The sequence below is a fragment of the Trichosurus vulpecula genome, chromosome 6 (genome assembly GCF_011100635.1).
Source record: "Trichosurus vulpecula isolate mTriVul1 chromosome 6, mTriVul1.pri, whole genome shotgun sequence".
NCBI classification, from domain to species: Eukaryota; Metazoa; Chordata; class Mammalia; order Diprotodontia; family Phalangeridae; genus Trichosurus; species Trichosurus vulpecula.
The window spans coordinates 227064516-227085693 of record NC_050578.1 but is presented as its reverse complement, the minus strand read 5'-3'; the positions used below and the strand labels follow the sequence as shown (position 1 = coordinate 227085693).

Here is a 21178-nt window from a genome sequence, read left to right as displayed (position 1 = left end):
GCTATTATATTGTCTCTGTGCTATTATTATGATTTTCTTCAGGAGTTTATCAATCAATCTCCTCTAACAGCTAGTTGGGGTTAATATATTAATCTCACAATGTTCCTTCTGTTCCTCCCTCCATTGATCCTCATCCAATTTCTTTCCACTTTGCATCCCTTGGCTGATTCATAAACTTCTCCACAAAGAGTATGTCTTCTTCACATTTGGTGTTATGCTATAGCTGTTTCATCTAATCTGTTTCTTTTAAATAAACATGCTTCTTTTATTATATTCCAGTCATGAATCACATCCTCACCAAAGGCTAACTATGAAATAGGGCAGTTTCTTTTTATTAAGCTCAGTTAATTCACTTAGTTTATTACCCATATTCTGTGTATAGACATCTTAAGTGTTATGAGTATTATTAATTCTTCCCTGAGTCATTAATTTAATAAACATTTTCTAAACTCCTACATATAGAATACTGTGTTAGTATCTGAAAGCAATAATATTTTAGATCATCCTTTTGGGGATGTACTAAGCTATACTGTGGTAACAGGAATGAAAGAGGGGAGGGAACAGGTGCAGTAGAGGTATTGCAGAGGTGAAAAAGAAAAAATTTGATAACTCACTGAATATTGAGGGAGAGAGAGAGGAAGACAGAGAAGGAGGAGAAATACAGAAAGATATGGGCAAGGGAGGGAGAAAGCAGAAAAGAAAGGAGAGTAGAAGGGAGACAGAGAGAAAAAGAGAAAGGGGAGGAAAGGGAAAGAGAGGAAGAGAGATCACATGCACACACACACAAAATTTCAAACTTGAGCTACTGGGTGTATGTTAGTACCACAAACAGAATGAGTGAAATCAGAAGGAGCAAGATTTTAGGTAAAGATAATAAGCTTAGTTTGGGACATATTGAGTTTAAAGTGCCAGTGGGACATGTAAGTAGAATTATCCTAGGCACTTGGAATCATGAGTGCATAGCTCAGAAGAGAAATTAGGACAAGAAATGGAGATTTAGTAGTCATCCATGTTCCTTGTTATTGTCCCCTGTTAATTACTTGATATATTCACTACTATTTTTCCTAGAGCTGTATGCCATTCTCTGATATATCTGATTTAACAGATGTACACAAGCAAGTTTCTCCCTTACCCTCCATTATTAATTTAAAACCTCACCAGAGACTTTTCAGACAACCCCTTTCCCTCAGTTTGATGACCCTAACCTAGTAGATTTCATTTTCCAAAGTCTAAAAGTAGTAGCAAAATGTAAAGATTTTCCTGGACACCTACTTCCTTTAGGAAATTTATAAGTATTTAATTTATTTTATAGATGATTGCTTGATTTCTCTTCTTGTAAAATTGGAAATTAAATTTTCTCAAGGCTTTTCAACTTATATCAAACTTGTAAGAGCATATTTTTATCATTGCCTAACATCACTGCCTTGTCTAAGAGCCAGATAGCCTATAGAGATCTAGTATGTGAGATCTTTGGCACCAATCCTGGGTCACCCTGACACTCACCCAGTGACCACACAGCCAGAAGAGTGACATAGAATAGTGCAATGGGAAATGGCAATGGTCTAGGATCTCAGAAGGCTTCAAGCAATATTCTCTTTGTTTTTGTGTCATTCGAAAGTAATTGACTGATATTTGTATTTCTTTACCAGTTTCAATCATGGATAAGGTGACAACAGTCTTCAACAGTGCTCAAAGACTGGAAGTTGTTAGAAACTGCATCTCCTTCATATTTGAAAATAAAGTATTAGAAACTGAAAAGGTAATTTTTAAAAGTTTATTTACCAAAGTATGTTTTTCCTTGTTTCCATGTTAAATTTACTCATGTTAAATTACCAATGGACCTTTCCTCAAACCCTATCCACTTTTCTTTTGCCAGTTTCATGACCTGTTTTGGTAATTTGAAATGAATATGATTATATATCCAAATTAAAACTACAGAAGACGGTATTGCTGCCAATTAAGTTCCATGTATAAAGTTTTCATTTTATTTAACCTGGCAAGGCCTGGCAATGAAATGTTATTCTCCTTGGACTTTTCAGAAAGTTTTTTCAAAGTTTTGGCATAATCGTCCCTATTGTAAAGGATTTTAGTTGTTCCACAGGAGTGTGTTTTACAGATACCTAAAACTTCACTAGTTATCAAAACCTATTTTCTTTTAATCATTTAGCATAGGATATTTATTAAAATATGTAAATTCTTTTCTGCTTCATTAAACAGAGGATACAGGACACATATTTTAACCTTCAATCTTGTCTAGATGATTCAAGATCATTATGAGTATCAAGTGTTATATTGTGTATTGCACATTGAGCCTTTTCAGACCTATCGAGGTTTGTTTGGGGTAGATGACTCTCTCTCTCTCTCTCTCTCTCTCTCTCTCTCTCTCTCTCTCTCTCTCTCTCTCTCTCTCTCTCTCTCTCCCTCTCTCTCCCTCTCCCCACCCCCATCTCTTTCTCTCTCCGTCCCAAGCTGCTATGCTTGTAGGATTCTTTGGTCCACTTTAGTAGTTTTCTTCTCTCTCTCTCATTACTACTATCAGATTTTCCTTTCTTGCTACTGTCCCTGTTCCTGTCTCTTTTGGTCTTCTCCCAGTCCTCTTTAATTTACTGCTTTTTAATATAATTTGAGGATAGATAGGTGGCACAGTAGATAGAGTTCCAGGCCTGGAGTAAGGAAGATTCATCTTCCAGAGTTCAAATCTGGCCTCATATATTTACTAGTTATGTGACCCTGGACAAGTCACTTAACCCTATTTGCCTCAATTTTTTCATCTACAAAATGAGCTGGAGAAGAAAATGGCAAATCACTTCAGTGTCTTTGCCAAGAAAACCCCAAGATGGGATCATGAAGTGTCAGGCACAATTGAAGTCAACAACAAAATATAATTTGACCTGAGGAACCAAGTAATGAAACTTTTTAGAATTATGCATAAAGTGAAAATAAATGATCTCTCAATGAAAAGTTGAAGAGCTTCCTTAAGAAAAGTACATGAACTTTTGTACATGCACTTTATGACAGATATTTTGGCTTCTCAGAGTCCTTTTTTGCCCATAACTTGGGTATCTGTTCTAAATAGTTGAAGTTTTTGGGTTACTGAAATACTAATATGATCTTTTCCCCAGTAGGTTCATTTGAATTTTTTTCAAATTGGAAAATAATTTTTCTACAGATCAGCAATTGAACTATGGCTAAATATTTGGTCAGTACACTTTGATACTTTAAAAATCCATGATTTTATTGGTATAAGTATTCCTTGCCCTGAATCTAATAATAGCCTTTGCATATTCCATGGACACTGAGCCAGTATGTCAGCACCAAGTTGCCAGTTATCTGTTGACGAGATTCTCTTTAGCTGAGCTGGTCCTGGGCCCATCTTAACAAAGCCTCAGCTGAGGGGGACCCACTAGAGCTTAAGGTCTGCTAGCGTAACTTGTGAGAACCCAAGCTTGCTTTTTAATGAGGCATTAGAAGGAGACTAGCAGAGGCTGACCAATTTCAATTTGTAAAAGCTGTTGCTTTTCAGAGTTTTCTGATTATCTTTGTCCTAGAGAAGCAGCCAAATTTATATAAAAGTCTGACTCATGGTCTTGTAACAGCAGGGAATTATATGACAAACTTTTTCATAAAATTAATACACGAGACCGAAAAAAGTTGATCTTCATTGATTCGAACGGTTGCTTGTAATTCCACTCCTAAAAGTGGATGGGAAATTTTTACTTTAGTTGCTTTAATATAACTTAAAATCAAATGACAATCCTTCTGTTTAATGCCCGCTTCCCACCCCAAAAGCTGTGATTGCAACCATATCGGAAACTCCCTGTTCCAGAGAAGTTTGAACCCTTCCTCTACCAGACACAGATGTAGAATTTGGCCTGTAGCTGTCAGCAGTGATGTGACTTGCTCAAGGTGCACAGTCAGTATGGGCCAGAGGTAGGACTGGAGCCCCAGATCCTCCTAACTCTAAGGCCTCCCCTCCACCTACTCTCTTGATGCCTTTCTTGGGATTCTTCTTTCGAAATCTTTTTCTTTTTTTTTTTGAGATTTTTGAAATTCACTGTATCTCTGGCCATGTTTTCTCTCATGCTGGTTGCTTTTTTCATATTCACACAGAATGCTGGACCAGCAGGACACATTTGCATATTCCTTGCTCCCTGTCATCACTCTCAGCTCCTCCCTCTACCACCATCAGTCAGCAAGCCCTTCTCCTTTGTGGTTCAGTCCATCTCTCTAGATCATAGGCCAGATTCTTGTGGCTATACTCAATGGGTCTGTACATCAACCTTCCTTTCTTTCTCAAGAAGTTCAGGATCTGGCTCAGTCTGCTTCACTCCAACTCCTACCTTCACACTTGGAGATGTCAGTATATAAGTTGTTGTCCCTTTAAACAGCCCAGCCCCCAAGTTCTTCCACCTATTCAGCTCCTATGACATACATCTTAATTCTGTGTCTTGCACTTAGCCCAGTGCCCGGCACATAGTAAGTGCTTAATAAATGTTGATTACTCAATGTCAGCCATATACAGGCAGTGTCCATACATTATGCCTAAAGATCACTCATAGTTCGGTCATGTCTAAGGATTCTCTTCTGATCATTGTCTGCTGTTCTTCCATCTTATCTTCTGCCTCACTTCTCTTACACCAGAAAACTTCAGACCCTTTTCTCCCCTCCTCCCTCCCTCCTAGTCTCTCTTTGATCTAGCCTTGCTTTCTTCCCTTTGTAGTTCTTACTCTGTACATTGACCTCCACTCTTAACTCCCTCATGCTTTCATTGTTCTGCTGTTCACTCTCAGCTCTCAACCCTGGATCCCTCCTGCTGTCCTCCTTCTCCACTTTTACTCGTATGCTGCTGATTGTGACTAGAGGAAGTCACACAACCATACCAAACAAACCCATTATGGATTCATGCTATTTCATCTCAATAGGGCCCTTACTGCTGCAGTGGCAGTCCTTTTGTTATTCTTTGATTTAACTCTCACCCTTAGCCCCACCAATCTCAGCAGATATAACCTACTAATTAGGAAACTTGGGCCATCTATCATGAGTTGTTTTTTTCTCCTATTTTGCACCTGAAAACCCCTGTATATCTTCACCCGTTATCTACTTCTTTCTGCTAGTCTTCGAGAATGAGATACTTGCCTATACTGAAGGCACCCTTTCTACTTCTGCCTGCTATCCCAGCTCCTCCTTTACCTTCTAGAAAGTTTGCCACATCCATCATTCCTTCTCTCTCCTCTTCAGTCTCTCCTCTTCTACCAGGTCCTTTTCTTCTACCTGCAATTATGTGCAAGTCTATCCCATCCTTAAAAAACAAACAAAAAACCTTCCTGTCATTCCCTCAAACTGCCATACCATCTCCTTTTTTCTTCTTCCTTTCACTGTCAGACTCCTAGAAAAATCATCTGTGTCTTTACTTCATCATCCACTCGCTGTTACGTAATCTGACTTCTGACCTCTCCACTCTGCTGAAGCTTTCCTATCTAAGGTGACTTCTTAACAGTTAACTCTGATTATCTTTGCTAAGCCCTAATCCTCCTTTACTCCTTTACTATGCTTTTAACACTATTCAACACCCAACCCCCTTTCTCATAGATGTTTTTCCCTACCTTGGCTTTCGTGACACTGCTGTGGTGTTTTCCCCTCCTCTTACTTTACACATACTTCTCAATCTCCTTTGCTGATCATCATCACCCAGATAGCTTTCCTGACCCTGGAAAGCATATTCATTGCCAGGCTCTCTGTTCTTCCCTCTCAGCAGTCTCATCAGCAGTCTTGGGTTCAATTATTATCTCCATGAAGATGACTCCTGCAAATCTCTTGATTATCCCATAGGTATCTCAAACTCTATCCAAATAGAATCTGTTATCTTTCCTCCAAATGTACCTCTTCTAAACATTCTGAGGCAGCTAGGTGGTACAGTGGGTAGAATGCTGGGCCTAGAATTACAAAGACAAGTTCAAATACCACCTCAGATACTTACTAGCTAGGTGACCTTGGGCAAGTCATTTACGTCTTTTTTCCTCAGTCTCCTCAACTGTAAAATGGGTAAGTACATAATAGTACTTACCTCCCAGGGTTGTTGTGAGGATCAAATAAAATAATATTTATAAAGTGACTAGCACAGTAGCCAGCACAGAGTAGGTGCTACTGTTATTATCATTAAACATTCCCTGTTGATGTTAAAGTCACCACCATTATCCCAGCGACCCAAATTTATAGCTTCAAAGTTATTCTTATCCTATCTTCCATATCCAATAAATTGCCAAATCATGCACCTTCTTTCTTGATCTCTCATATCTTCCCCTTTCTCTCCACTCACATTGCCATCACCCTAGTTCAGAATCTCATTCACTCTTGCCCAGACCCATGTTGATCACCCTCCATCCAGTCATCTCTCTCTACCATCTAGTTTCTACGTAGCTGCCCCAGATAGCTTTTATATGGCAAGGTTCTGACATTGAAAGCCATCGGTCGCTCCCCATTGCCTTTAGGATAAAATATGCGCTTCTTATTCTGGTATTTAAGGTTCTCCATAAACTGGCTTCTACCTACTTTTCCTGCCTTATTTGCTTTTTTATGAATTCTGTTGTAGTCAATTTAGGATACTAGTTGTTCCCCAAACTCAGCACTCTGTCTCTGCCCTCTCTTCATTCACAATGGCTGTCCCCAAAACCTGGAATACATTACCCCATAATCTCAGTTTCTCAGACTCCATGGCTTCTTTTAAGACCCAACTGGTGTGCTGCTTTCTACCCAAAGCCATTACTGTATTCTCCTTCAAATTAACTTTTATTATGTTCATTTGTGCAACATTCTGTCTGTGCATGCACACACACAAATACACCTCTGGTAGACTGTAAGTTTCTTGATTATCCTCCAGGACATAGTTTGGAGTTGTTTGTTTGTTTCTAGGACCTAATAGTGCTTTTTGCATGGGTAGGTATTTAATAAATACTTATTCAATTGAATTGTTTTTTTAAAATAATCTCCTGTGGGATGTGATTCAGATATTTATTTCAGTAGAATTAGTTTTTGGTCATATGAGTAAAGTAAAATTTTCTTATTCTCAGACTCTTCCTGCTGCATTGAGAGCCCTCAAGGGAAAGGCAGCACGACAGTGTCTTACCTATGAATTGGGTTTGCATGTGCAGCAGAACCGGGCCATCCTAGATCATCAGCAGTTTGACTACGTTGTGAGGATGATGAACTGCACTCTACAGGTAATTGGTGCTTTTTCTTTCAGACCTCTCCCCCCTTTTTGGAATAATATTTATTATCTGAGATTTAATTTTTTAAAAAACTATCTGTAAAGTTCTTGGACTTTCCAGGGCCAAAAAAGTAAAGAGCCAACATCCACACCTCTTCTGCCAAATATACTTATTCAGTGTTTGGCATGAATACTAAATTTCTTTTCCATCCATGATGGATATTGGATTATTCTATTAATTCTACAAGCAATGTCTTTGGAAATTAAAAAATTATCTTATAAACTTTATAGTGCATATTGCTTTACAGAGTTGCTTATTCACTTAAAGACAGTTTTATTGGCATCATGATTCTAAGTCTTGGGATTTATAAAAGGTTGGTAGCAGAACAGAAAGTCAGGAGATAGCACAGATGTGAGGATAAATGGATTTTCTGGCACCTATTAACTCAAGTACTAGGTACTTAGGGATGCTACATGTTCCTACAGATAAAGCCAGCCAGGAGCAGTTTTAACTCCCCATTTACAGTCTTGTGTAGACACAACTTTACATCATTCCAGCTGCTCTTACTGTTCAGACAATCAAGTTGTCCCTGTTTATTAAGAAATGGAGGGAATGAAGAAAATAGGTATAACCTCCTCTGTGTGTTTTAATCTTCCCAACATTCCAAAGCCAGTAGTAAATCTGGGGTGGGTATACAGGTTAATGATGAAATGCATTTAGATCAGAAGATGGTGGTGCATTAGGACCACAAGAGCCAAGATTCTCTACAGACACCGCAGTAAAATCACCTACAGAATCCCCCACCCAGCCCAGGGGTGGACAAGACTGCCAGGATTCTGCAGAGGGGGAAAGCAATGCACAAAGTAGCCCCAGAACAATGGGAGAGGGGCTCTTTGGCATCAAGTTGGCCTGGAGTCCACCTGCACCCAGCAAGGAGGTGGGGGAGGGGAGGAGGAAAAGGAACAACCCCAGTTTAATGGCCAGAAAGACCCGCCTACAAAGACCCTGTAGCAAGCAGCCCTAGCAGCAGTTCAGCAGCAGGGGAGAAGAGCCTTATCCAGAGGAGCCCTGAAGCCCTGTAACTAAGAGGGAATCCCTAGAGAGCCAAGGTTCAGAATAGCTGCCAAAGCCCTGGCTAGATCAGCCCAGGTTTGGCCAGACTCAAAACCAGGCAGGACTTCCCCACACCACTTAGGAATGATGGAGCTGAGCTTCATCTAAGCATCCCCACCTTCTCCTCCTTACCCTCTTCCCTCTAACCCAGATACTGGGGCTGCTAAGATGAACAAACAAAAGAAAATACCAAATGCTATTAAAAAATAATTCGGATGTAGAGATATCCTGGGAGTAAACCTGGAGGACAAGAGCCTTTCCGCTACAATTCTTTGTATAGCCTCAGAGTAAAAAATGTCCAGGCTACAAAGATTATAAGATTACCTAGAAGAAGTGAAAGAAGAAATACAAAATGGAATACCAAGGGAGGACAAAATGGCAAGGAAAATTGGCACCTTAGAACACATGATGGAAACTCTCACCCAAGAACTGAATGCCCTGAAAATTTGAATGGATCCAACAGAAAACAATGACTCAATGAAACTATCAAAATAAAAAGATTGAAAAAACAGAAATATAAAAGATATATTACAAAAAAACTGACCTAAGAAGCAGGTCTAGGAGAAATACCTTAGTAATTATCACACTATATGATTTAAAAATATCCTGAATACCTTGTTTCAAGAAATTATAAATGAAACTACCAGAGTTCTTAGAACCAAGTGGCAAAGTGAAAATGGAAAGAATCCACCAGTTATCTACTGAGAGATACTCCAAAATGAAAACTCCAAGAAATGTCATAGCCCAAATCCAGAGATTCCAGGTAAAAGAAAAAAAATGCTACAAACTGCCAAAAAGAAAGAGTTCAAGCAGCAAGGAGCCACAACAAAAACCACCTATTACTTTGCAACTACTACTTTAAAGGAGAGGAAAGCTTTGAATATGGTATTACAAAAGATGAAGGCTTACAACCAAGAATAACCTATCTAGAAAAATTAAATATAATTCTGTAGGGGAAATGGACCTTTAATGAAATAGATTTCCAAAGAAAAGGCCAAGCCTAAATAAACATTTTGGAATGGAAATGCAGGAGCCAAGAGAAACATTGAAAGGTACATACATTTGTTTAATTAGATGGAAATATATGAAACTGAATTCTTTACATGCCAATAAGGAGGAAATAAATTTCTTTCAAGAACCCTAATATCTTTAAGTGTCAGAGAGAAAAGTTAGTAAGACAGAGGACCACTGGGTCATGTTGTTTAGATTATTGTAAATAAAAAAGGAGTTGGGGGTGGAGACTGTACTGGAGAACATCAACAAATGAGAGAAAGAACAATCAATGATTGAGCACACAACAAAAAAAAAACCATTAACTGTAAGTTAACTAACCTCCCCAACTAAGCAACAAGGAAAACATTCTGAAAATTAAAGAAACGATTGATAAAATTGAAAGCCAAAAAAAGAGCAAAAACAAAACATTGAACTTATAAATAAAACAAGGAGCTGATTTTTGAAAAAAGTACTAAAATACTTTAAAGTTAGCTAACCTGATTGTAAAAAGAGAGGAAAACAATTGTTCATGTTAAAGATGAGTAATGGGAGTTCACAAAAATGAAGAAGATATATTAAATTATTTTGTTCAATTGTACACTAATAACATCAATAACTTAAATGACATGTATAAAACGTCCAATACAAAATATCCAAATTAACAAAAGAAGTAGAATATTTAAATAATACCATGTCAGCAAAAAGATTAAACAAGCCCTAAGTGAATGCTCAAATAAAAAAACTCAGGGAAAAATCGATTTGCAAGTAAATTCTATCAAACATTCAAAGAACAATTCCAATATTGTATTAACTGTGTATAATAAAGAAAAAGATGGCACCCTTCAAGTCTCTTTCTATGATGCAAATATTGTCTTAATATCTAAACCTGGAGAAACAAAGCAGGGGAAAAAAAACTCTCATTTTCTCTATGAACATTGAGGCAAAATAAATAAATAACATATTAGCAAATAGACTATATCACATATTAGAAAGATTATACACTATGACCAGATTAGATTAATAGTAGGTCCAGGGTTCATTTAACATAAGTAAAGCTATATAATAAATCATATTATTAATGTAAAAATAAAAGCCATGTCATTATATCAATAAATGCTGAAAAGACTCCAAATTTGTGCATCTCATGTTTCTTGTGAGCTACTCCAATTTTGCTTTGCTCATAGAGTACACTGCCTTCTTTGATGTGGGCACGCCATGCTGCACTGTCCTGTTCCATTGTCTCCTGTGTCTCACAATTGATACCAGAGTTCTTTAGAGAGACCTTGAGTGTCCTTATGTAGCTTCTTCTGACCTCCTCGTGAGTGTTTGCCTTGTGTGAGTTCTCCGTAAAGTAGTCTTTTCAGCAAACAGGTGTTTGGACAACATAGCCCATCGCAGTTGCACTCTCTGCAGTAGTTTGGATGCTTGGCAGTTCAGCTCAAGAAAGGACCTCAGGAACTGGTACCTTGTCTTGCCAGGTGATTTTCAGAATCTTCTTAAGACAATTCAAATGGAAGCAATTCAATCTCCTGGCATGGTGCTGGTATGCTATCCAGGTTTCACAAGCATAGAACAGTGAGGTTAGCACAGTGGCTCTGCAGACCTATAGCTTGGTAGACATCCTCTTCTATGCCACACTTTCTTTCAGAGCCTCCCAAACACTGAGCTAGCTCTGGCAATACATGTGTCAACTTCATTGTCTATGTGTACATCCCTGGAAAGTATACTGCCAAGGTGAGTGAACTTATCTACGGCATTCAGAAGTTCTCCATTTGCTGGTTCCACATATGGATGGTGCAGTGCTGACTGGTGGAGAACTCCTTTCTTGGTGTTGTCAGGCCAAAGTTAGCACAAGTGGCAGAGACTTGATCCATACTATGTTTCATCTCAGCCTCAGAGGCTGCACTGAGTGCACAATTATCTGCAAACAAAAAGTTGTACACCAACTCGCCCTTCACTTTAGTCTTGGTTGTAGCCTTTTCAAGTCAAATAATTTGCCATCAGTATGGTTGATGAACTTGAAAACATTGTCATCCTTGTTAAAGGCGTCCAACAACGTTGCTGAAAGCATCATACTAAAAAGCATTAGGAGAAATCACACAACCCTGATTCACTCCATTGGTGACTGAAAAAGTGTGAGATCATCATCCATTATCTTGAACCTGGGCAAATGTGCCATCACAGAACTACAGTATTCAAAGGAAGAAGTCCAAGCTGCCAACAACCATATGAAAAAATGCTCCAAGTCCCTTAATTAGAAGTGAAATGAAAATTAAAACAACTTTGAAGTTCTACCTCATATCCATCAGACTGGCAAAGATAACAAAATGGAAAAATGACAAATGTTGGGAACATAAGATTTTAGGCTGTGAGGAAACAAGCATTTTCCAACTTTTTTTTTTGAGGCAATCAGGGTTAAGTGACTAGCTCAGAGTCACACAGCTAGTAAGTGTCAAGTGTCTAAGCCCGGATTTGAATTCAGGTCCTCCTGGCTCCAGAGCCAGTGCTCTATCTACTGTGCCACCTAGCTGGTCCACCCCATTCCAACATTTTTGATAGGTATTTGGTCTAGCCATTCTTGAAAGCAATTTAGAACTGTGCCCCCAAAGTTACCAAACTGTGATACCCTTTGACCTAGCCAATACTTTTACTAGATCTGTAACTCAGAGAGATTAAAGAACGAAAAAAAGGATTTAGGTGCACAGAAATTTGTAGCAGATCTTTTGGTATTAGCCAAAGGCTGGAAACTAAGGGACTGCCCTCCTGTTGGAAAATGGCTAAGCAAATGATGGTATGTGGATATAAAGGAATATTACTGTGCTGTAAGAAATGGCAAAATGAACAATTTCAGAGGAAACTGAAAAGCTGTTCTTAAATCGATGCTGGGTGAAGTGGGCAGACCTGGGAGAGCCATATCCAATGATAACATTGTGTAGAAAAATGAGGCAAGGCTTACCGTGTGCCAGGCCATAATAGTAAATGGTAGGGGTACAAAGACAGTCCCTGAGAACACCAAAAAGGGAGTTGGAAAGTAGTGAGGAGAAGGGAATATCCCCAGCATGGAGGCATGGTGTCTAAGTCTAGTAAGTCAGAAGCACAGCTGGGAAAGGAATGAAGATTGGTCAGCCTGAGCCTCTCCACAAAATGGAGGCCCCAGAAGGAATTCACCAATGGGACAAGGGAGCCGTATAGCAGAGGGATGTTCTAGGGTAAGACTGCATGTGAGGCATGGTAATGTCGTCTAGAAAATTAGAAGCACAGTCAAGAGGAGAAAAACAATTTTCCAGAGGCTTCTGATCAGTGTGATAATAAACCAGCAATCCAGGGGACTAAAATGAAACACGCCACCCACCTCCTTACAGAGAGGCAAGAGCCTTGAAATGCAGCATTAGATGTATGATTTTGGCCATGGACAATATAAGCATTTGTTTTGGTGGATAATAAATAGCTGAAAATTAAATAAATAATTTCTTTGTAAAAGAAATTGAATCAGAATCCATAAACCCTAAGTAATGCTGTCCCTGCACAATCAGTTCTCCAATAAAATCAGTGCAAAGGAATCACAGAATAATAGATTTTGAGTTGGAGAAGCCTCAGAAGTCATCTGGTTCAATCTGTGGAAACTGGATTACAGAGAAGGTGAGGGCCCAGAGTCACAGAGGCACAAATTCAGGTCTCTTCCTACCACACAATGGAAAATGCACTTTCCACCAGCACCTCCCAAAAAATATAGAATATAATGGCTCAGTCAGCAAGGATACAAACATCTGCCATGTACAAGTCAAAAAAATTATTTTTATTCAACTTTGCTATGTGTTTTTATGCTTATTTTTGAACATATGATAATACAGACTAAGCCTAACCAAATACAGAGAAGCCCATCCCCCTCAGTTATAAAATCTTTACTCATGGCTGCCTACAAAAGAAAGAAAAATTAAAAATGGCTCTCTGTCTTGTGTGGCCTTCCCCTACTTGAGCGGGGATGGTGACAGAGGGGCAGAAAATGGGTAGGATCAATAGGAATCCTTTTCCAATGACTAAGAATAAATTTTAGAAACTGGATTTTTTTTCTTTTTTTAAAATTTATTTATTTCATTTATTTAATATATTTAGTTTTCAGCATTGATTTTCACAAGAGTTTGAATTACGAATTTTCTCCCCATTTCTACCCTCCTGCCCACTCCAAGATGGCATATATTCTGGTTGCCCAGTTCCCCTGTCAGCCCTCCCTTCTGTCACCCCACTCCCCTCCCATCCCTTTTTCCCTTACTTTCTTGTAGGGCAAGATAAATTTCTATGCCCCATTGCCTGTGTATCTTATTTCCTAGTTGTATGCAAAAACTTTTTTTTTCAACATCTGTTTTTAAAACTTTGAGTTCCAACTTCTCTCCCCTCTTCCCTCCCTACCCACCCTCCCTAAGAAGGCAAGCAATTCAACATAGGCCATATGCTTATCATTATGTAAAACCCTTCCACAATACTCATGTTGTGAAAGACTAACTATATTTTGCTCCTTCCTAACCTATCCCCCTTTATTGAATTTTCTCCCTTGACCCTGCCCCTTTTCGAAAGTGTTTATTTTTGATTGCCTCCTGCCCCTATCTGTCCTTCCATCATGCCCTCTTTTTTATCTTCTTCCTCCTTCTTTCCTGCGGGGTAAGACACCCAATTGAGTGTGTATGTTATTCCCTCCTCAGGTCAAATCTGATGAGAGCAAGGTTCACTCATTCCCCCTCAACCTGCCCCCTCTTCCCTTCCTACAGAACTGCTTTTTCTTGGCACTTTTATGAGAGATAATTTACCCCATTCTATCTCTCCTTTCTCCCTCTCTCAATATATTCCTCTCTCATCCCTTAATTTGATTTTATATTTTTAGATACCATTCCTTCATATTCAACTCACCCTGTGCCCTCTCTCTCTCTCTGTCTCTCTGTCTCTCTCTCTCTCTCTCTCTCTCTCTCTCTCTCTCTCTCTCTCTCTCTCTCTACATACATATGTATATATGTATATATATACACATATATATGTATATATATACACACACACATATGTATGTATGTATGTATGTATGTATCTTCCCTTCAGCTACCCTAATACTGAGGTCTCATGAATTATACACATCATCTTTCCATGTAGGAATATAAACAAAATAGTTCCACTTTAGTAAGTCCCTTATGATTTCTCTTTCTTGTTTATCTTTTCATGCTTCTCTTGATTCTTGTGTTTGAATGTCAAATTTTCTATTCAGCTCTGGTCTTTTCACTGAGAAAGCTTGAAAGTCCTCTATTTTATCGAAAATCCATATTTTGCCTTGGAGCATGATACTCAGTTTTGCTGGGTAGGTGATTCTTGGTTTTAATCCTAGCTCCATTGACCTCCGGAATATTGTATTCCAAACCCTTCGATCCCTTAATGTAGAAGCTGCTTCCACAATACTTAAATTGTTTCTTTCTGGCTGCTTGCAGTATTTTCTCCTTGATCCGGGAGCTCTGGAATTTGGCAACAATATTCCTAGGAGTTTTCTTTTGGGGATCTTTTTTAGGAGGTGATTGGTGGATTCTTTCAATTTCTATTTTACCCTCTGTCTCTAGAATATCAGGGCAGTTCTCCTTGATAATTTCTTGAAAGATGATATCCAGGCTCTTTTTTTGATCGTGGCTTTCTGGTAGGCCAATAATTTTTAAATAATCTCTCCTGGATCTATTTTCCAGGTCAGTGGTTTTTCCAATGAGATATTTCACATTGTCTTCCACTTTTTCATTCCTCTGGTTCTGTTTTGTAATATCTTGATTTCTCATCAAGTCACTAGCTTCCACTTGCTGCAGTCTAATTTTTTCAGGTAGTATTTTCTTCAGTGGTTTTTTGGACCTCCTTTTCCATTTGGCTCATTCTGCCTTTCAAGGCGTTCTTCTCCTCGTTGGCTTTTTGGAGCTCTTTTGCCATTCGAGTCAGTCTGTTTGAGCTCTTCCATGGCCTGAGACCAGTTCATGTTTTTCTGGGAGGCTTTTGATGTAGGCTCTTTGACTTGTTGACTTCTTGCTCATTGAGAGAACAGTGCACGCTGACTGCTCTAGAGGTAGAGGATGGTGGAAGTACACCGTCCCCCATGATGCCGCTTGGGGCAAAGCCTCACTGTCCCTCCCTCCTCACTGTCACTGTCCTCCAGCTCTGGAGTGGCAGAGTAAGTTGGTGGGTATTGAGCAAATGATTCTCAGGATACCATAGAATACTACAGAAAGGGCCCTGGAGTGAAGGGCATGGGGGGTATGAATAAACTGAAAAATATTATAATGAAGAGCAGTTTAGGAGAAACAGCCTAAAACCTGTCATCAAAGAAATATATACAACCAAGAAAAAAATGTACCAATCATGTAGAGACTGAGGGATAATCCAAGGATTTGTAAGCTCCATCAGTATAAACGCAACCATTAAGAAATCTAAAGGAAGACACGGAGTGCCCTGAACACACCCCTTGTGGAAGATTTACATAAAGACATGGACAAGATTCTCTCAGGATGGGGGGAAAGGGGAGAGTAAGCATTTATATAGGACCTGCTGGGTGCCAGGCACTGGGCTAAGGGCTTTACTGATATTGTCTCCCTTGTTCCTCCCAACAACCCTGCAAGGTAGGTGCTATTATTATACCCACTTTACATTTGAGGAAAATGAATTAGTCAGAGGGTAAGTGTCCAGGGTCACACAGCTAATGTGACTCACAACCTAGGAGTCATCCTGGACTCCTCATTGTCTCTCTCCTGCCATATCTAGTCTGTTGCCAAGAGCTGTCTGTTTCACTTTTATAACATCTCTAGAATTCACCTCTGTCTCTCCTCTGACACTGCCATTCTGGTCCTGCCCTCATTACCACATTCCTGGACTATCGTAGTAGCCTGCTACCAGGTCTGCCTGCCTTAAGTCCTTTCCCACACCAATCCATCCTCTATTCAGTTACTAAAGTGATTTTCCTAAAATGTAGGTTGGCTCATGTCATCCCCCAACTCAGTAATCTCCAGTGGTTCCCTATCACCTCTAGGATCAAATACAAAATGCTCTATCTGGCATTCAGAGCCCTCCATGTCTGGCTCCCTTGTACCCTTACAAAGCCCTTCATAACCTAGCCCCCTTCTACCTTACTCCCACAAACCAGACACTCCATCTCGTGGCTCCAGGCATTTTCTCTGGCTGTCTTCCATGATTGGAATGCACTCCCTCCTCAAATATGCCTACTGACCTCCCTGGCTTCCTGTAATTCCGGACCAAAATCTCATCTTTTACTGGAGGCCTTTCCCAAGCTCTTTCCATCAAGGTGTTCTCCCTTTGTTAATAATTTCCTATGTATCCTCTATATAGCTTGCTTTGTATACATTCGTTTGCTCATTGTTTCTCCCATTAGATTGTGAGGTCCTTGAGGGCAGATCTTTTGCTTCTTTTTTGTGTCCCCAACTTAGCATAGTGCGTGGAACATAGTAGACACTTAATAAATGTTGATTGACTAAGTGTCTGAGGTCAGATTTGAATTCAAGTCTTCCTGACCCCAGGCCCAGTGCTCTAACTATTGCATCACCAACTGCATAGATGAATTGTGATCTGCATCATTGGAGGGAGTACTCACATGGATATCCCTAATTGGTGGAATTATGGAATGTATAATGATTTCAGAATTGTTTTCAAATAAAATATTTAAAAACTTGGTTCAAGAAATATTAGGAAGCTACTCTTTTTGTCTTTCTTTTTCACCATCTTTATGACAAAAATTAATACCATGGTCTCAATTTAATGCAAAACCCCTTTACAGTCATTTCCTATGGCAAAGAAATAGTTAAATATTAGTGTTTCAGAAAGTATCCCTGTGGCTATCTACAAAGTAATAATGCTTGCTGAGATGCCAACAAAATAAGTAATTAAGTAGAATGCCTTGTAGATACTACTAAAATAGTAAATAAGACTTGCCATGGACGATAAAATCTTTGCGTTTTCCTCAAGTGCTTTTCACAAATATCTATTCATTGTCGCTTCATTTTGTTTCATTTTATTTTTTTTAACTGGCTTTATACTTCTGGAGTATCATCAAACTAATATCTTGATTTTAACATATTCTCTATCCAGTTACAAAGAGGCCAAACAATTGACCATCTAGTTTTGAGCCATATATTTATCAGTTAAAGGATAAAAGATGGAGAATGAGTTACCTTGTAATAAATATCATTTTATTTGTTAGCTTAAACCACTAGCTATGTGGCTCTTGGTAAATCACTTACCTTCTCTAGGTCTGTTTTCTTATGTATAAAATGAGTGAATTGGACCGAGGGCCCTTCTAATGCTAACATTTTGTTATCTAAGGTCAAGTGTCTGTCCTTTGACTGGCCCTGGTCAACATTTTTTCAATTACTAGAGTTTTATCAGGATACCTGTCAATTTGACTGATGACTTAAAGCTGAAAATCATTGTGGGTGACAGAATTGGATTCCAAAACTTTTTGTGTACAGTTGAAGACAAAGGGCTAAATCTAACTAGATGAATTTTCATAGGGATAAATGTAAAGTCATTGGCTTACATTTAAAAACTCAATTGCCCCCAAAGATAAGGGAGATATTTCTTGAAAGGAAAGAATTCACCTAGGAAAAAACAAACAACCATAGAGGTTTTTATTGACTGTCAGCTTCAGATGAGTCAATAGAATGTTTGTAACTGCCAAAGAAGAGCTCAGGAGGGCTTGGGCTGCATTGAAAAACATAATCTTCAGAATCAGGGAAGTGACAGTCCTTAGGTGCTCTGCCCTTTGGGGCCCACATTTCAGAATATTGCATTCTATGCTAGGTGATCCATTATAAGAAAACTATTGACATACTGGAGCCTCTGCAGAGGAGGGAAGCAAGATCCTGAAAGGATCCAAGAACATGTCATGGGAGGAGAGGTGAAAGAACCTGGGATGTTTAGCCTGAAGAAGAGACTGAGAGGGAACATGATATCTGGAAGAGTGATTAAATTGATTCACTTAGTTCCACTGGGTTTGTTACCATGCAGCCAGTCTTGGCTCAGTCTGAACAAAAACTTCCTGACCACTAGAACTGAACACAAGAATGGGCTCCCTACAGGAAGGGGGGAATTTCTTGACACTGTAAGTGTTCAAGCAGATGCCTGATAACTAAGTATTAAGTACATCACAGAAGGATTTGGTATGTGGGGCAGCGAATTGGACTAGAATGATCAAGGGTCTTTAAGTTTTTTGTGTCATGGACCCCTTTGAAACCCTGAGACCTCTTTTCACAATAATTTTTTTGTAAAAAAAAAAAATCGTAGTTGAAGGAAAGGCTAATCATCGGTTAGAGGTTAGTGAAAGGACCCCAGAAATCTATACACAGGACCCTTGGGGGTCATGGATCCCAGGTTAGAAACTCCTCAACTTTGTGTTCTTTAGGGTCTGGTCCAATTCAGAAATTTAATGATTTTATAAGTGGTGGCGGTGGTGAATATTAATTGTCCTGTTTCTGGCATAGTTTCTATATTATATGATAACTAAAAGATAACATTATTCAAATGCTCCAGAAGATAATTTTTGAGTAAACTTTGTCTAATTGCAAAATTGTCTAGGCCCTAAGTTTTTGTTGCTTTTGCATATCCTTTTTGTGCTTCATAAAAAAAAAGGAAATATGTTTTTGGTTGCTTTCAAATGTACCTCAGTTAAGGGATTTGTACACTCAGAGTACTGAATTATTCCTACAAGTATAAACTATACCCTAGTCTTCGTCTAGCATTCAGGATTATACAGAGGTCTTCTTCAGTTACAATGGGCCCAGAGGTAATATTCTGGGGTTTAATGTGTTATTTATTGGCACCTTGGGACTTTTTAATATTTATGTTCTTGTTACAACAATGTACTTTGTAGGGTTTGACTTGACATTCTGAACATTTTTTTTTACAAAAGCATACAGTTTCATGACAGAAAGGCCAAACATCTGCAGTGGTGTTGTAGAAGAGAAACATGAGTCAGATGAACCAATTTTTAGGTAGTGGTTCAAAAACTTCAGTGATTTTTGCTTTCCATGACCTAGAAATATTCTGCTTTTCCTGCCCTCTGGGAAAAACTAAATAGGATATGATTACCGCCCAAGGGCTATTTCATTTATCAGGATCATTTTATGACAAGTTAATAAAAAGAAATGGTTCACAGAGGCTATGAGTTTTTCTAACACATCCTTGTCATTCAAAAGAACCGATTCCATTTGGTGGAGCCTGTGAGCCTCTGTTGTGTATGATATTTTTTTTAATTGCTAGTATCTTTTTGAACCTCGACTAATGAAAACTATCTTATAAAATAAAATAGTTGCCAGTAACCCACTTTCCATGTTAGCAGCTATAATGTGGAGCCTTTATGTTGTCAAGATTCTAACTGAGTTATTTTGACTATACGGTATAATTGAAAGGCCCAGTAAATAATAAAATGTTAGTATCAGTGTTTATGGACTCTTAACTAGGTGCCAAGGTGTTCACTCAGGATGTGACTTAGAATTTTTTTTAATGCTATATTAGTGTTCTTTTCTTCTTTTGAAATTTCACTGTCACTTTGCATGGATCATCTATCAGCCATCTCCCCTCCCTCCTTGTAAGAAGAGGAAGAGTCGAGCAAAACAAGCCAACATTTTCTGTTTCTAAAATGTGTGCCTCATTCCACATTGCTGGTCCATTTCTTGGCCAAGATGCTTCAAAGCCAATCTTCTGAAGTTATGATTAATCACTACTTTCACCAGAGATATTCAGTCTTTCAAGGCTGTCTTCTTTGCCATTGCTGGCATCTTTATGTAGAATTACTTTTGTGATATGAATCATTTTGCTCTTCATCAGTTCTTACAAAACTTTTTTCCCCCTGAATTCTTCATATTCATTACTTTTTAATGGTACAATAGTATTCTGCTGTATTCATTTCCCTCAGCTTGTTCAGCCATTCCTAGTCAATAGGTTCTCCCTTAGTTTCCAGTTCTTTCCTATTACAAAATATGCTGTTATAAATGTGTTTGTGTACAGACTTTTCCCTCTAGTTTTATATCCTTTGGATATACTGTTGTTAAGATTACTACTGGGCCAAAAGATATGTGCAGTGTAGTAACTTTGGGTATCATTCCAAATTGTTTTCTAGAATAGTTGGAGTAGTTCATGGCTCTGCCATCTGTGCATAGTGTGCCTCTCTTCCCACAGCTTCTGTAATATTTATTGGGCTTTTCCCCCCCATCTTTACCAGTCTTGTGTGTATGAGATGAAACCTCAGTTATTTTAATTTGCATTTTTATTTTTTATTAGTGATTTGGAGCATTTTAAATTGTTTTTAAAAGACTTCTTATTTTGGAAGACTATTAGATAAGATGTGATCTACATACTTCTCATTCTTTTAAAGTAAATGGGGATTTGTTATTGTTTGGTTCAAACATATGGAGTATTTTAAGTTTAAGTTACACTTATCTCTATATGGGCGTCCACAAAAGATTCCTATGTTGAGGGGGAGGCTGTATCTCAAAGGTCTTTGGTGATGCTTCACATTCTTTGATTCTATGATTTACTCATTTTATTTACATTTTCATTTCACTGCTTTCATTGTTACTTCATTTTTTAAAATCTTCATTAATTCTTTGTGGGCAGTCATTGGACTTTTTAATCACCAAAATGAGGGTGCAATAATCAACAAGCATTTATTAAATGTTAGTGTTTATTAAATCAGTCAAGAAGCACTTATTAAATGCCTAGTAAGTGGTAGGTACTGTACTAGTCACTGAGGATACAAATGCAATCACTACTCCCCAGGAGCTTACATTCTGACAGCAAGTACAGATAGAAGTACAGAGTAATACAAAAGGAACAAATACAAAGTCGTTAAA

General features: G+C 38.5%; 1 protein-coding gene across 2 annotated transcripts in view; it reads left to right on the top strand.

Annotated features, from left to right (window-relative positions):
• The window catches only part of SBF2 (SET binding factor 2), a 509481-nt gene that overhangs the window by 304807 nt on the left and 183496 nt on the right, over positions 1 to 21178 (top strand). For both annotated transcript variants that reach the window (XM_036762802.1, XM_036762803.1), the window contains exons 15-16: positions 1650 to 1759; positions 7068 to 7217. In XM_036762802.1, the coding sequence (XP_036618697.1) occupies positions 1650 to 1759; positions 7068 to 7217 (260 nt within the window). The remainder of the gene's footprint in view (positions 1 to 1649; positions 1760 to 7067; positions 7218 to 21178) is intronic.